The sequence below is a fragment of the Crocuta crocuta genome, unplaced genomic scaffold (assembly GCF_008692635.1).
Source record: "Crocuta crocuta isolate KB4526 unplaced genomic scaffold, BGI_CrCroc_1.0 scaffold13, whole genome shotgun sequence".
NCBI lineage: Eukaryota > Metazoa > Chordata > Mammalia > Carnivora > Hyaenidae > Crocuta > Crocuta crocuta.
In genome coordinates, this window is record NW_027530007.1 from 8,189,301 (window position 1) to 8,205,844 (window position 16,544).

At 59.0% G+C, this 16,544-nt stretch overlaps 1 protein-coding gene across 1 annotated transcript in view; it reads right to left on the reverse strand.

Moving 5' to 3' along the window:
- PRKCZ (protein kinase C zeta) overlaps positions 1-16,544 on the reverse strand; it is a 92,969-nt gene that overhangs the window by 10,523 nt on the left and 65,902 nt on the right. The window contains exons 14-19 of the mRNA XM_077764000.1: positions 15,111-15,196; positions 11,116-11,247; positions 10,067-10,145; positions 8,766-8,818; positions 5,918-6,106; positions 2,959-3,056 (exon numbers count right to left, since the gene is read on the reverse strand). Of these exons, the coding sequence (XP_077620126.1) occupies positions 2,959-3,056; positions 5,918-6,106; positions 8,766-8,818; positions 10,067-10,145; positions 11,116-11,247; positions 15,111-15,196 (637 nt within the window). The remainder of the gene's footprint in view (positions 1-2,958; positions 3,057-5,917; positions 6,107-8,765; positions 8,819-10,066; positions 10,146-11,115; positions 11,248-15,110; positions 15,197-16,544) is intronic.

Sequence of the window (16,544 nt, forward strand, 5' to 3'; positions counted from 1 at the left end):
GCCCCTCGGCCGCGGTGTCTGCGGGCACTGCTGTCCCCAAGGGTCCTGTCCCCGCGGCCGCCCCTACCCTGCGTGTGGCCGCAGCACGTTTCTGACTTCAGTCCCTGTGGGGGTCCTGCTGGTGGGAGGGTTTGTGGGCGCAGTGCTAACAGCCACCCGACCACGATGGGGATGCTGCTGGTCCCTTGGGGACCCAACACGCCGGCGGTGCTTCTGTTCAGACACGGCGCCCATATGGCAAGGGGCCGTCCCAGTGGCCCACGTCCACGCACAGGCGGCCACGAGCTGGGCCTGTGTCAACGGTTCAACGTCTTACTAATCCCGCAGCAGCCCTGTTCCCAAAGGACCCTGGGGCACAGGGAGGTGACCCTGTGCGAGGTGACAGCGGGGCTGTGCTCCGGGCCTCGGGCACGCAGCCGTCAGGAAACCCCAGGGCCCCGTGCACACGTCCTCGCAGGCTTTCTGGCCCCCTGGGTCTTGCGGTGTCTCGAAGCGACTTCCCAGCTCTGTAAGCGGCTTTGTCAACGCAGACCTGAGGGGAAGCCCGTCTGCCGGAAGGCACCCCCGGCCCTCAGTGAGTCACATCTCCACTGTGCGGGACCTTGAGCTCTCCTCCGAGCTGGCTGTGACATCTGTAACCCTCACTGATGTGTGAGTCGCGTGAAGTGTGACACACGTTCACTTGATCCTTACACCGAGGACTTGATTGTACCCTTAAAAAATAGGCTTTACACTCCACACCTGCCTGTGAGGTGTCAGGTATTAACCAAGTGCTCAGGGTACAAAACCACCCAGCACCCGTACTCTCCCGGAGCCCACAGCCAGTCAGGAGACAGGCACATAACACGGCCCAGGGCAGATGGCCAGGACAGACGGCCAGGTGTTTGGTGCTTCCAGACAGACTAACAGATCCTGTGAAAATGAGAGACAAACTCGCCGTGCACGTTAATTATTCCTGCGATCTGCCCGCCCCGCCTCGTGAACACCGTAAACAGATCTTCTAAATGTCAGTTTGAAAAGCGCTGTTGCAGTGGTGGTGTCACAGGGTCACAGAGAAACACCGAACAGACCAGCGCACACCTGGGCACGTGACCCACAGGCCACCACGGGGGCGGAGAGGGCTGTGCTCCAGGCAACAAAACGGAGTGAGGCTGAAAGTCTGGCTCCCACACCCCCACCCCCGTGGTCCATACAGTGGAAGCAACCAAAACACGAGTATTCTGGAATCGAGTATTCTGGAATCGCGCCCTTCAGGAAGGATACGTTTGGGATGGGCTGTCTGCCCCGGGGCGTATTCCGTAATTCCCAGAGCCAGTGCGCAATGGAAGCATGGAGAGAATGTACCAGAACACAACACAGGGAATCTGTGACAGCCAGGCCTTTCAGGAAGCTCTGGGGCAGGAGGGGAGGCGGGAGGGACAGGGCGGAGCCCGCGCTGCAGGGCAGAAGCGACGGGAAAGTGCCCACGGGGCTTCGAAGCGGGAGAAAGACACTGGATCTGCGCCTGCACAACACGGCTGAGCTGTGATGTGGGGGAACAGAGGCCGGGGGCCCCGGGGCCGTGGCCAGGGAGGAATCTGGGACACACTGAGGAGGTGGGATCAGTGAGACCCAGGGAGGGAACAAGGACAGATCTGGGGGCCAGGTCATTTACTCCAGGTGCCTCGGACACACTGGTGGCAGCCAGTACGGGTGGGCAGGGGACTGAGGGTCAGGAGGGAGGTGCGGGGGGCCGTGGGGCCATACACGTCACTGGCCTGATTTACAGCCGGGCGAGTTCCCACGAGCACGACACTGCTGTCCTCAGAAAGGCCTGCTGGCAAGGCTGGCCCTCGGCTGGGGTCTAGGACCTCGCCTGGTGGCAGCTCCCTGCCCCCCCACAAAACCTCCCGGAGCGGGGAGGGCGCCCTCCCCACCCGGCCCTGCTGTGCGTCCACGCCCTGTGCGTCCACGCCGTGCTCTCTGCTGAGGACCTGCCCGGGCTCTGCTCCGTGCAGGCGGGGGCGCCCACGGGTCAGCCCCCAGTACAAACCCCAAGCTGCCGCAGTTCCTTGCTGGATGATGTGTGTCCTCTGTGACTCGCTCTTGGAATCTCCCCTGACTGGGCCCCAGACGTCTCTCTCCTTTGCCGGTTTTGCTTTTTACCTTTCACAGCAAGAAACCTCCACCTCGAGTCCTACTACGTGCTGGTCCCATGAGCTCTCCTGCTAAATCACTGAACCTGGGGGTGGTCTTGAAGACCCTGACACAAAATGTAGCCAATGATTTTTCAAATAAACAAACAGGTTGAGTTCAAGTCAAGTGGCTGAAAATAATTCTAAATATATACTATCCTAGACCAGTAGTTTTCAAGTCTTTTATTTTATTAATTTTTTTTCCTTTGGAGAGCGAGTGAGCACGAGCAGCGTAGGGGCAGAGGGAGAGGGAGAACCTTAAGCAGGCTCCACCCCAGCGTGGAGCCCAACGCGGGGCTCGGTCTCAGGACCGTGAGTTCGTGACCAGAGCTGAAATCAAGAGTCAGATGCTCAACCGACTGAGCCACCTAGACCTTTTAAAACAGTACGACTCCTATAAGTATGTGAGTTTATAAGTGGCATTTATTTATTTATTCTGCTTATCGGTAAGATCTAGAAGCACAGAAACCCACCTCCTGCCCACAGTGGCATCCCAATGCCTGACCCAACGCCTATACTCCGGGACTCAACTCAGTGGGAAGTTTTCATTAAATGTTTCATAAGTGCAATGAAATAATTCAGGTTAAAATACATGAAAATTACTTAATATGACACCAGCTAATGGGAATAACAAAGCTAGTTTGGTGAGCGGAAGAAAAGACCCCATACTTGCACTTGTGAGAGAGGTACCCCCACGTACGACAGTGGAAACCTAATGCCAACTCCGTTTCCACGCGGTTCCATCAGAAAGCAGCGAACTCTAGAAACATGCTGTTTCCCTTACCGACTTGTTGTCTGGAAGCAGGAGTGTAAGCCGACCAGGAAAGGGTTGCTGGACGCCTGCTCGAACACGTGCTTCTCTGTCTGTACCCAGTCAATATCCTGAAATAGAAACCAGGGCGTGTTAATGAGGCTCCCGAACCCTCTTCATCCTGGAGAAGGGGAGGCAAGAGAAAAATGTCTCTCACCTCTACTTGTAAGAAGACAGTGCACACAGGAAAGGAAAATGCCCATTATGAAATATATCACCCCACCACCCCCATCTCCGCCACCACCATCACCACCATCACCATCACCACCATCTCCATCACCACCATCACCACCCCCATCTCCATCACCACCATCACCACCATCATCACCATCACCATCTCTACCCCCCCCCCCAGCTCTGTGCGGTCTGTGGGCCACAGGCTCTCCATGAACAGCCTCATGCGCTCCCCACGGCAGCCTTGGGAGGAGGGTACTGTCTCCACTTAAGACGCGGGGAGACAGAGGATGGATGCTGAAGGAGATTCCCCAGCATCTCATCCCATTTCTCACACTAGCTCCTGCCACAGGGCTGGCTTCCTCCCAATCCACGCTGGAACTGGGGGGAAAGCTGCAAAGTCAAGTTACTCCGGAGTCACAGTGATGCCACAGCTCTGATTGCATTCCAACCCTGGAAGCAGAGCTGGATGAGGTTCCCAAACTCCAAGGCTAACCCTCCCCTCCTAGGGGCTGAGACAGCGAGAGGGAAAGGGATGTGTCCAGAGCAGCACCGCCGGCCCCTGAAGGTTTTGGAAGTAACGGAGCACACTCTCAGCGAGCACTCCTCAGTGGGCCCACGCCATGTCGGGTTCGTCCTCCCTGGGCTCAGCCCAGAGCCCCTCTCTCCCCCAGACGCCCCCCTGGGCGCACTGGCTTCAGACCTAAACTCCATGCACAGCACTCCCAGCCCCGCCTCCCCCGGACCTCCACACCCGCCCGGGCGGTGGGCGTCGGGTAGCAGAGGCCCTTCCACAGGGCCCGACCAGCCCCCGCCACCCGTGCTCCAAAGGGGAGAAAACCCTGGTGGGTGGCCAAGAGCCCCCTCCTTTCCCCTCCCGCAGAGTCCAGCCGCCAGGTCTCCCGCTGCACTGCCACCAGGCTCCCGCGGCCGCTGCAACAAAGCACCATGGACCCGGGGCCTGGAAACTTCCACACTCGTCTCTCTGTTCTGAGCCTGAAGCCTGACATCGGGGTGAAGCAAGGGGAGAATTCCTGCCTCTTCTGTGCCTCCATCAGCACATCGGTTTCCCTGGGTGTCTGCGCTGCCTTCTGTCTGTCTGTCTCCTCTTTCTCTAGAAGGACACCTCTCACTGGATGCAGGGCCCACCCACATACTCCAGGACGACCTCCCCAAGATCCTTAACCTAATTACACTGGCCAGGACCCTATTTCCAAGTAAGTTCAGATTCACAGGCTCCAGGGATCAGGATCAGGACATATCTTTTCGGGGGCCACCATCCCTCCCCGTGCAGTGCCCCTATGCCTGATGTCCACGGCCAGACTCACGGTCAGACACCAGGGTCTCTCACAGATGCAGACACGCAGACACACACACAGGCAGACATGTAGACATGCATGCCGCACATGAAGTCTCACGCACACGGGACACACATGATACATGCAGACACACACCGACATGCGTGTGGCACACGTGGGCACGCACACGGGCACACACACGCACACTCACTGACTCCCAGTTACGCTCTTCTCATGGACCACCTGGAAGTCCCACCCTCCACACCTCGGGCCACAGGGGACGATTTGAAGATGCCGAGAATGAACCCTAGCAGTAAGTCTCCCCTGAATGCCTTTCCTTCCAATTCTACAAACTTGACCTCACACATCCCACTAACTTTCCAGTTGGCCAGAGTGCCGGGAGGGGGCGTCTGGAATCATCCTGGCCAGCAGTGAGGATGTTTGCAAGCCACTGCTTCTCCTGGCCGTGGCCTCCTCCCCTGTGGGCTTAGCACTCAGGGGCCAGCTGGGCAAGTAAAGGCTCCAGTTCAGCCCCACCTTTTCCCTCCAACCAGGAGCCGGGCCAGGGCAGGTCACGCTCCTGCGGTCCGCTGGTCCCTTGCACACCAAGCTGCCTTTTGTGCTCTGGGGCCTGGGGAGTAACAGCCAGACTGCCTTAGGCAGCCTGTGAGCCTAAGACAGAGGATCTGCACTCAAGCGTGAGAGAAAAAGATCAGACGTCGTGAAGCCAGGAGACCCACAAAGAGATGCCAGTGATCACGGAATGCAAATCACACCATGCGGGACGCCCCCCACCCGCCAGGACAGCGGATATCCGGAAACGGAAAAGGGCAATTCCTGGGAAGGATGTGCAGACGCTGGGCCCTCGCACACGGCTGGGGGATGGAGAGGGTGCGTCTGCTGCAGGACAGCTCGGCGGCTCCGCAAACAGCTCAGCAAGTAACCCTATGACCTGGTCATTCCTCTCCTGGGAAAACCCCCAAAGACCCGAGAACAGGGCTGGAACAGACGCCTGCACGGGAGCACTTGGCGGCACGGGTCACAGCAACCGATGCGACAGGAGAGCAGGTTAAGAGTGTGGCCTGTTCATACGATGGAGTCGTATTCAGGCACAGAAAGCAATGTGGTTCTGACGGAAGGACCTCGAAAATGCGACACTTGGCGCAAGAAGCTGGACACAAAAGGCCACACGGTGTATGACCCTCTCTACACGAAATGTAGCCCAGGCGGTGGCTGGGGCTGGGCGTGGGGGCCGGGGGTGGCGGCTGATGGGCGTGGGGCTTCCCTCTGGGGGTGGAAACGGCCTGGACCGAGATGGCGGGGGCGGAGGCACCAGGCGCCTACAGTGCAGTCGTGAAAATGGCTGAAACGGTGAATCTGTTATGTGCCTCCTGCTCCCCTTGTAAGGGTAAACAGCACGGACGATCCCACGGAGGAGGCGCGCCCACACCAGGCCTCACCTCATCGTCGTGGACGAGCTCCTTCTTCACCACTTTCATGGCGTACATCTGGTCATTCTTCTTCAGCCGCACCAGGAGCACCTTGGCGTAGCTCCCGCGCCCGATGACCCTAATCAGGTCGAAGTCCTGCAGGCCGAGCCCCTGAGATATTTTGATTCCATCCATCCCGTCGATAACCGGCTTGAGGTCCTGAGGAGAGAGGGTGCGGGGAAGTATGGACCCCTCCCTGCTGAGGCTCACAGGTCCCGTGCGCGGCCTGGAGCTCAGGGTGCAATTCTGCTCACAGACCCCGGCTCTGCGCCCCAAGGACCACCGCAGACCCGCCACCCCGAGAGCCAGTCATTTCCACAGACTGTGGCCCAGTGGCCAGCCACAGGCGGCCCCTCCGTAAGCACGGGGGTGCCCGGGACCGGCCTCCCCAGAACAGGCTCCCCCTGCGGCTCCCCTGGGGGCTACAGAGCAGAACTGGCTGCAGTCTGCAGAGCCCTGACCAAGGACGCCTGGAAATATATAAAAGAGGGTGGTGATCCGATTAAGAACAGTAGCTTCCCTCCTACGAATTACTTCTGGCGGGGGTGTGTGTGGGGAAGCAGGAGGTGAGTGTCCTGCCTCATCCCGGACAGGGAATCACCAGGAAGGCAAATCAAGAAGTCCGGGCGCCAAGTACTCTGGGAAAGCTGTGGCCCTGGTCAGGCAGAGCTGTCCTGAGGTTTTGGGGACAGAGACTGCAAACTATAGCTTGTGTGACATCTCCTCGCTCACCGGAACCATCTGATGCCCGGTTTACCACCCAGAGCTGCCACACACGAGGCCAAGCTGAAACTGTCAGTCCAAACCCGGGGAAGAACACAGAAGGGCAGCAGAGGGCTTCCCAGGGCAGAAGGAGCAAATCATGATCCTGGGATTTGTACTAACATACGGTGGGTCTTAGCCCCGTTCCTGGCACAGAGTTCCCGAAATCGCTGGAATTCCCTACCCAACAGAAAAGGCATCTTTTGTTATGTTAATGGGACAACGTGTGAGAAACCCAGGTCACCTAAAGATGGGGGTGATTACCAACGCTGTTTATTGCAGAGGGTCCAAACTCAGCCCGACCCCTGACCTCCGGGGAGGGGAGAGGGGCTGGGGGTTGTGCCCAATGGCCAAGGACTTCATCAGCCATGCCCCCGTTATGAGGTCTCCACACAAACCCAAAAGGACAGGGTCTGGAGCGCTCCTGGCCAGTGAACGCGGGGAGCTGCGCCTGGACGAGCATGGACACTGTGCCTTCCCCCCCCATCCGGCTGTTCCTGCGTGATCTCCCGGAAACCAGCCATCTGGGAAGGCAAATATTTCCCTGAGTTCTGTGAGCCACTTTAACAAATTACTTGAGCCCAAGGAAAGGGTCGTGGGAACCCCATTTCCAGCGGGCTGGTCAGAAGCACAGGTGAACACTTAAGATGTGTGGGTGGGACCTGAGTCCTTCCCTGCGGCGTCTGACACTAGCCCCAGGAAGAGGGGGGTTGGAATTAAGTGACCTTGTAGGATGCCTGCTCAGTGTCCCCCACGACGTGGAGAGCTGCTCAGTGATGCGGAAAAAGTACAACAGGCAAATCAAGGAAGGGTTTGATGCAAATAACTGACAAAACTTGCAGCCCAGGAGCAAGCCCTGGGCCCACTCTGCCGTCTGTAAAGAGATGGGGCACCGGGGGACTGAACCTGCACCCCAAAGAGCCCTGGGGACCTTCATAAAGGATGTGCCCCCAGCCAGACCGAGCTGACAGGCCAGCAGCCGTGTTTCCGAGCCAGGTCCTGGGCTGGTGCGCGCCTGCTCCTGGCTGCCCCCAACAGACCAACTCCTCCGCACTGCACAGCCTGCTCCCCAGAGCCGAGTCCCCGTGCCCCACGCGGGCAGTGCCCATGGGTGCCGACTCCTGCTGCTTCTTGAGGCACCAATCTCCCAGGCACGGGAACGCCTGTCCTGTGACAGGAGCCGGGAGACTGCTGTAGAAAACGCAATATTTGAACCTTAGGTGTGAGGGAGAGCCAAGCTACTAGCAAATTCGCAACAATCTATCAATCTACCTCTGACCCTGACCCGCCCAGCCATAAACACGCCCGAAACAGGACAAAGGGCAAGACCAATCCAGGGTGGACCAATCCAGGGGTCCGTGGACCCCGCAGACCCTGCAGACAGAGTTCTAGGAAGACCAGAAAAAGCTAGCGACCCCACCCGCTAGGGGCCAGCTCTCCCACCTTTTCTCAAAGCCTAAGAGCCCGGGGTCTACTGTGCGGAGATGGTGCGTGGCCCACTGCTGTGGCCTGCACCACCCCGGACTGATGGGGAAGCAGCCCTACCCCCGATCGGTATCGTGGAAAGCTTCCGGTGTGCACGGTGTGGCAGTTCACCCTACCAAAAAGGTGTGGTCATTATTCCAACTTGACAAGAAAGGATTCTGAGATCAGAGTCCCCTGACCCAGGCTCAGACAGGCCTGCCACCCGGGCTCGCAGGGACACGGCCTCCAGTCCCACATCGCCTGCAGATTGTGCGGGGAAGGCCGCCCCATGTCTGAGTCTCTGCAGTGGCTCCTGTCTGCCGCACACGCTAGCTTCCTGTCCACCTAAGGATTCGGAGGTTCCTTCTGCACTAAATACTGGTGACTCCGTGGGACTCCACCCTGAGCCCCTTTGTGTGCATCACCCTAGGTGTCTGCAGACCAGGCCCTCACTTACAGTGAGGTTAGACAGGTGAGTATTCCCAAACCTGTCTAGTTCATATTTAAGTTTCCATAATTGCCCCAGAAACTAATGAATTTACAAAAAAAAAAAAAAAACTTGAAACACCAATGAACCATTTTATATACTCACCTCAGAATCATCTTTAATGTTGTCATGTTTCCGGGTTGAAGAAATATAAGCAACTAGTGAAGAGAGAAAGAAAAAACAGGACAGTCTAGGCACCGTCAGGAATGCAGCCTGACACACAGGGGCTCCCAGGGCCCCTCGATCTTCTGCAGACACCAATGGCCCAGGCCAAGCCCACTGAGCAGCCACACCTGACTACATAGGTGTAAGAAAACACAGCTTCCTGGCCCCACCCAGACCTTCTGACTCTACACCTCTGGGGGTAAAGCCTGGGAACCTGCATTTGTGACACGTCTTCTCTGCTATTCATCTGGAAGTAATTATTCAGCAGGACTGTGGTATTAAGCCTTCCAGATATTGTTCATAGAGTATCCAAACGGATAGGTAGGTGAGTGGGTGAGCAGAAGAAGGGATGATGGAAAGATGGATGGATGGATGGATGGATGGATGGATGGACAAACCGAAGGAGATTAGTTGGGTAGGTAGATAGGTGGGTGTGTGGGTAGATGGACAGATGGCTGGATGGCTGGATGGTTGGATGGATGGGTGGGTGAATGGATGGATGGACAGATGAGTGGATGGATGGATGGACAGACGGACGGATGGACGGACAGATGGGCGGCTGGGTGGATGGATGGGCGGCTGGGTGGATGGATGGATGGGTAGGTAGGTGGCTGGATGGTTGGATGGATGGGTGGGTGAATGGATGGATGGACAGATGAGTGGATGGGTGGATGGATGGATGGGTAGGGAGGTGGGTGCGTGGGTGGGTGGGTGGATGAGTGGGTTGTTGTCTCCTCCATCTGAGGTGCTGTGCTAAATACTTTATGTTCTGTGGTCTCATTTCACCCTTCAAGGGCTCTCAGGGAGCAGGGCTCACACCCAGCACTCGAGGGCAAGGGCCCTTCCAAGCCCTGGTAATAACCCACAGACTTTGGGAGCTCAGAGCTAGGCTATCAGTCCAACCAGTACTCAAAACCAGTCTCCGAATGTTTCTTTTCATTAAAAAAGAGCCTCTCCCATGAAAGCCCACAGAAACTCCAGAACCAACTTGACAGCAGGCGTTTCCATGAGACCAGCTCTGTGCAGCAGCCTGCCCGTGGTGGGCACCACAGTAAGCACCTTCTAGAACTCCCGAAGTCAGTGCCGAGGGAAAACGCCCACCCCGACTCGTACGGCAGCCGCTCACAGAGAGGTGTTTGCCCAGAGGGGGCCACCCCACCCTGCCGTCTCTGCCCAGGGATGAGGGAAGGCGCCGGGGACGCCCCAGCCCAGCCCCCACCAGGGGAAGAAAGCAGCCCTACTTCCATCGGTGTTCTCAGGAGGAAGGTCCACGTCGTCCTTGTCATCTACTGCGGGTTCTTGGGAAGGCATGACAGAATCCTGCAAAGGTACGAGCGCCGAAAGTGACCAGTCAGGTGTCACGGTGTAGCTTCGGGAGACACTGTGTGACCTTCTAATCCCCTATATGCACATCGTGGCGTGTGTCACCATGCACGGGCGTGCCGGTGACACTGCTGCCCTGGAGGCGGAAGGCCCCACAGGAAACCTCCTGATCCAACAGGCAGGGTGCTCCCTCAGCACCCAGCCGTGACCTGTCCAGCAGGAGCTTGTCAAAGCAGCGCACCCGCCCCACCGCTGCCTCAGAGTCCCAGGAGGCGGGTGTCAGCCTGCCACGGCCCCTACTGGCAGACACTAGGCTCCAGGCATCGGTCCTTCGGCCCCTGACGGACTACGTCTTTGGGGGCGGCCTCGCTTCTCAGGCTGACGGGGATCTATGGGGTCAAAGGGTGTGTGCACCTTCCTGTTTGTTGCCAGCCGTGCCTGGAAGGACTCTAGAAAATAGGCTGTCCAGTCCCCAGACCCCAGTCCACGGAGGGACCCCACTTCCCCGTGCTGAGCAGTTACCCGGGTGGGACAAGGTCTGGACTCTGTTCCTGTCCCGTCAGGGGTGACGGCCAGAGGCCCAGGAGCATGACCGAGCCTGGACGCTCAGTAAGGAGGCCATCAGTGTGTGGGAGGGCAGGGAGCTCCAAGTCCAGGGTGGGGGCCGGTGGCCAGGGGCCCCCGGGGCCGCGTCCAGGCTGCTCCACGCCTGGGGCACACACAGGCACCCGCTGCCCCCCGCACCTTCATGACAGAAGGCAGAGGGCACGAGGGTCCCCCATGAGTGCCAGGGGCCCCCAGGGCTGGGGAAGAGGGGCCCCGTCCCTCCCCCGCTCTGCGGCCACACGCGCCCCCCTCTCGCCTCACTGGCGGCACTAGAGGGACGAGGGCCTCCAGGGTCAGCGTGGGCAGTGGGCTCGAGGCTCCCCGCCCGCAGGCCCCCGGGCCCAGTCGGGCCCCCACTCACCATATGCCTGTTGCAGGTCAGCGGGACGAGCACGTGGCAGCGTTTATGGACCAGCAGCCTGCAGTTGATGCACCTGAAGCCCTGCCCCGCGAGGCCCCATATCCTCTCGCTGCACCGGCCACAGTACGCTCTCTGCAAGGACAGCGGCCGTCAAGCCGGAGGCCCGGGCACCCCTGCAGCCCGCAACACGCTTCCCTGCAACTTCCCTGATTTCCCCAAAAGACGATGGGGAGCTAGGACGAGAGGTGGCCCAAGCTGCTGGTCACGTCGGGGCACCAGGCTCCGCCCCAAGGCTGGGGGAACCACGGGGCCCGCTCTGGCAGGGGTGACGAGACCCAGNGAACAGTGTGGCGTCCCGTCTGGGTGCAGTGACCCCGGCTGAGGGGCGGGAGGGGCGCCCACACACCTCCCCCGGACGGCCTCGGAGAGGGCAACGCGGCCTGGCGCCACGTGTCCTGTGTGGCACCACTAGGGACAGACTGCAACTATCTTGGGTTTTTTGGGTACTTTTCAAGATTTTTAAGTGGTCAATATTTGTTCTTCAAGTTTTCAATATTTAAAATTAATGGTAAGCATCAGCTTGTTTGGTGATCATCTCCTAATCTTCGGCTGTTGGAAGCGCACGAAGACGAAGGCGTCAGAAACCTGGTCACACGCGTGTCAGGTGGTGCGTCTGCCAGGTTCCCAGGACCATCTTTTCCTAGCTCGAACTCATTTGCAGATTTCAGCTCTCTTCTGCTATTTTTAACAATTTACCTTCTTTTGAGACACTCTCTACTCCTGGAGAGCACCGCGAAGGCCCACAACGGTACTCGCAGTCGCAACGGGGTTCATTTACCACGGCTGACGGCCTCCTCCTTGCGCAGGGACAGGGGCGTGGTGGCGCAGACGGACCGTGTGCCGTGCTCAGGGCCACGGGCACCAAGAAGCTGGCTCCTCACCAGTGAAACATCGAGCTCAGAAACCAGCGCCTGAGGGGGCGCGTCCCCTGCACATTACTTCAGGTCTCCATGATGGCTCTGTGGCCAGTGCCCCGGCCGGTCCCAGATCACAGGCACCCAATACACATTCACTAACACACACACACACACACACACACACACACACTCACACACCCTCGTCACTTTTAACTTTGGAAAGAGTAAAGAGAAGAATTTATTCCAAGCCCTCCGTGTTGTCTGATGCGCCCATCCCACGAGCTGGCAGACGCAGGGAATGGCCTGGAGCGCAGCGGACGGCAGCGAGGGCCCACAGGGGGCTGGCCGCAGGGGCCACAGTTTCATGCTGGATAAATGTCCAACTTTGAATTCAAAGGAGGAGATTCACGTATGAAGACTGACGTTCACTCTCATCTGCGTGTGTCTCTGTCAAACACCGTTTATGAAGCCATCTGAAAACTTGCACCTTTCGTACATAATACGCTAATGTGCTAGTTTTCCCACAGCCACCACTGAACAACTTAATCTGCAGTGCTTGGGTGGCAGTTAGGGGCAAATTCACAGCCATGTGGTGCCTTTCCAAGTTAACACAGTCCTTCCCAGAGCTGAGCAGGGGCCGGGCTGGGCTGAGTGATGACCCACAGTGTGCTCGCCTGGCATCCACGCCAAGGACGTGGAGCCCAATGGCCCAGCTTCTCTGGAGAGACTGCCACACGCTGTCACACGCTCTTTATCTCAGACCCGGGTTTGACTTGTTAACACTTCAGGACACGTGTCACTAAGAAATAAAACAAGGGGCGCCTGGGGGCTCAGTCGGCTAAGCATCTGACTTCAGCTCAGGTCACGATCTCACGGTTCATGGGTTCGAGCTCCGTGTTGGGCTCTGTGCTGACAGCTCGGAGCCTGGAGCCTGTCTTTGGGTTCTGTGTCTCCCTCTCTCTCCGCCCCTCCCCTGATCATGCTCGCTCTCTCTCTCTAAGAAATAAAACATTAAAAATTTTAAAAATTAAAAAAAACAAACAAACACAAAAGAACTGACGTTCTTGCTGATTCCTGTAGAACCAAGCGAGAGGCTCTGCAAACATCCTTTCAAGGGACAGGTCAAGGTGAAGTGCACAGCCCTGGGATTAACACGGTGAACGGCACAGTCAGCCTCCAGGGTCCAGGCAAGACACGGGACACCGAGCCAAGGGCAGTCAGGTGGGAAATCAAAATTGGCAACGTATTTCGCCCACATGTGCCTCCTCATTCTGTGAACAACCAAATGATCTGGGTCGAGGGTCTCTGGACGGGCCCCTTCCCCCTCCCTGTGGGTGGGAAAACCCACTCTGGTGCTCTGGGGACAGCTGAACACGTATGACAGGGTGGGAATGGGAAGGAAAACCATTCTCACTGGTTTTGGGGAGAGGGCAGCAGCGTCAGGGTCTGCACCCTGCAATCAGAGAAATGGGGTTTTCTCCTAAAATCTGCAGGGGGAGAAGGGGATGAGTCAGGCCTCTCTGCTGCCCGGGCCCCGGCCTGTCCTGCTGGGTGGGTGGGCTTCGTCGTGGAGCGGTGAGTCAGCTGTGGTGAAGGAAAGAGCGATTCACTGGAAGTCAACATGGGGGAGTGGGACTCCTGGAACCTTCTGTGGTATCCCGTAAAGTGGCCAGCCCCACCTGGCTGAGACTCCTCTCTGTCCACAAGCAGGCCTGTGCCCAGACATGCAGAAGAGAAGCCTCCCGGCTGCAGAGCTGGCTGGTAAGATAAACACGGGGAGGGGGCGGCAGGGGCCTCGGGGCCCGGGCGGTGGATGTTCCCATGTCTTCATGGTGTCGGCAGCCAGGTTTCATCCTGTCTGGTGGCTGACCGCGGCACACCTCGCCCACACCCAGCCAGTCCAGCCTGGGATGTGACAAGGTCCATTATTCACACAGCCTCGTCTCTGTCCTCAGGGACTAGTCACTCGCTAGGTGACGCCTGACCTCCCCAGGCATCCGCCACCCACCCTGCTTCCCAGCGTCTTTCTCGTTCCTGACAGACACGCCCCATTCTTTCCTGGTCCCTACACGGTCTCCCCCGGAGAGGTCTCCCCCGGCCGGCTTTCCTCCGGTCATTAACGATAGCAAACAGCAAACCTGTGTGCAGAGTCCCTGTGACCAGAGCACAGGGCCCCGTGGGGGGCAGCACACAGCCGTGAGGGGCGGCGGGCGCGTGGGCGGCGGGGGCACGGAGCGAGGGCTGCAGGGACAGTCCTCTGAGAGACAGAAGGCAAAGCAGAGCATGCGCTCTGGCACGNGCCCTCAGGCGCGCACGTGTGGGGCTGCTGCGGTGGGTTGGATGGGGTCCCCCGAATTCACGTCCACTCAGAGCCTCCAAATGCGGCTTCATTTGGAAAAATAATTTTTGTAGAGGTACTCAGTTAAAATGAGGCCATGCTGGAGCGGGCGGGCGCTGACCCGGACGGACGTCCTCATGCGACAAGAGAGGCCGCGTGCCAGGACGGCACAGCCCCCAGGAGCTGGAAAGAGGCCGGAAGGACGCGCCCCTCCAGCCCGCAAAGGGGGCACAGCCCTGCTCGCGCCTCGGCTGGGGGCCTGTGGCTCCACCACTGCGAGAGAAGGACTTTCTGCACGAGNCCTGGTTCCAGGGGCCCCGGGTGCACCTGCGGGCACCCCCCCTTCCACTGTGAAGTGGACCGGCCACAAAGCCACACGAGCCACATCATTCCTGGAGAGTACGACAGCGTCCTGAGGAGAAACGATGGGAAGGAAGGCCGGGCCGTGGGGCCGCGTGGGTGGCAGACACGGGCGGTGTGGCGTGGGGGTCCCGGGACGCACAGGAGGCCCTCGCAGCCGAGAGCGCACGGCGTGGCCGGTGTCACCCCGGCAGCGCGACACCGAGACGCACAGACTGCATCCGTCCACCAGCCACCACGTGCAGAGCAGGCCTGCCCAGAGCCTCCCCGTGGCTGCTCTGGAACCGGCTGGGCGGCCTCTGCGGCCCGGGCCGCTCTCTGCAGGGAGGGTCCCGCTCAGGCCGGGCCCGCGGGCTGGGGGCCGAGGCGGCGGCACTCACCCTGTTAAAGCGCTTGGCCTGGAAGAGATGGCCGTTGGCGCGGTACAGCTTCCTCCATCTTCTGGCTCCGCGGCGGTAGATGGATTCTAGGGAGGACAGGAGGGAGGTGAGCAAACAGCCCGCCGCCCACGAGCCCACCCACACGAGTGCCCGCGGGGACGGCCGCTCAGTCCGGGGCTGAGCCGACGGGGTGCCTGGCGGCCACCCTGGCGGGAGCACAGCAGCTAAACGGCCCCCGGGAGGGTCAGCGGAGAACAACCCGCTTCCAAGCCCTCCTCCTTGTTTTCCTTTCCACCCTCCTTCCTCCGGGGGCGGAAACCAGGCCCCCTTTTCCACACTGGGATGCAGTTCAGACGGGCCGTGAGCTCACGCATTACCATCCACGGAGGGGCCGCGGCTGCCACATGGAGTCCACGGTCACCCGGAGACACAGTGTTCAGCCGGGCGAATCGCCCACCTGGACACACGAGACCCCCGCCCGGTGTCCCCAGGCCGACAGACCTCAGGGCAGAGGTGGGGCAGACAGGCCGGGCACTCGTGCTGAGTCGAGCGTTACCCAACACGTCACTTTCAACAAACACAATCAATGATCCAAACTTGTAAGAAGGACACCGCTAATCAAAAGTGCCGGAGCCGGTCCTGTGACGAGAACTGTTGGTTTTATTCTTCCCTAAAAATGCTCATAACTCGCTCCTTCCGAAAACCCTGAAGCAAACGCTGCTACAAACAGAACACTCAGGATACAGCAGGAAGCTTTGTGCTTTTATAAAGTTCTGCAGTGAAAGCCACTTTCATGAGCCGTGGAAGTGCCACGAATATACACCAATGTGGAAACTGTAACGGAATGTTTTTAAAACAAGCAAATTACCAGCTCTGGCTGGACGGTGCCGAAATCAGCCCAGAGTCACTGTGGAGCCTGCTCCCCCCCTTCAAGCGAAAGTCCTGAGAAACAAGAAGTTGGATTCCTCTGGAGCAGGAGCCCCACAGCGGCCGGGCAGCTGGGGCTTTGGCAGAGGCCCACACGCTGCCAGGGACCCCCTCAGAGGCTTCCTGCCACAGGCTCTCAGCAACTCCCAGAAAAGAGCAGGGCCAGGCAGGAGGTGGCACCAGCCTTTGCCCTCCCGCTTCCCCACTACAAGTTCCCACTTGGGCTTCAGGCCTGGGGTCCACGGAGGGCAAGTACCACCCTCAATCTATCTGTCCCTTGGCCCTAAGGAGTCCCCAGTGACCCCCACGGGCTTTACCCAGCTGACAGGGTATGTCCTGCCACACCCAGCCCTTCCAGGCCACCCGGCTTGATTTGGGGGATGCCTGCCTGGCGGCGGGTCCGTGCTGACATCCACAGGACTGGCTGCCCCCTCATGGCAGTCACACCCCCTGACATTGCATGTAGTATTCATAACCCCCAGGTGTCCTGCAGACAGAAGGCATCCA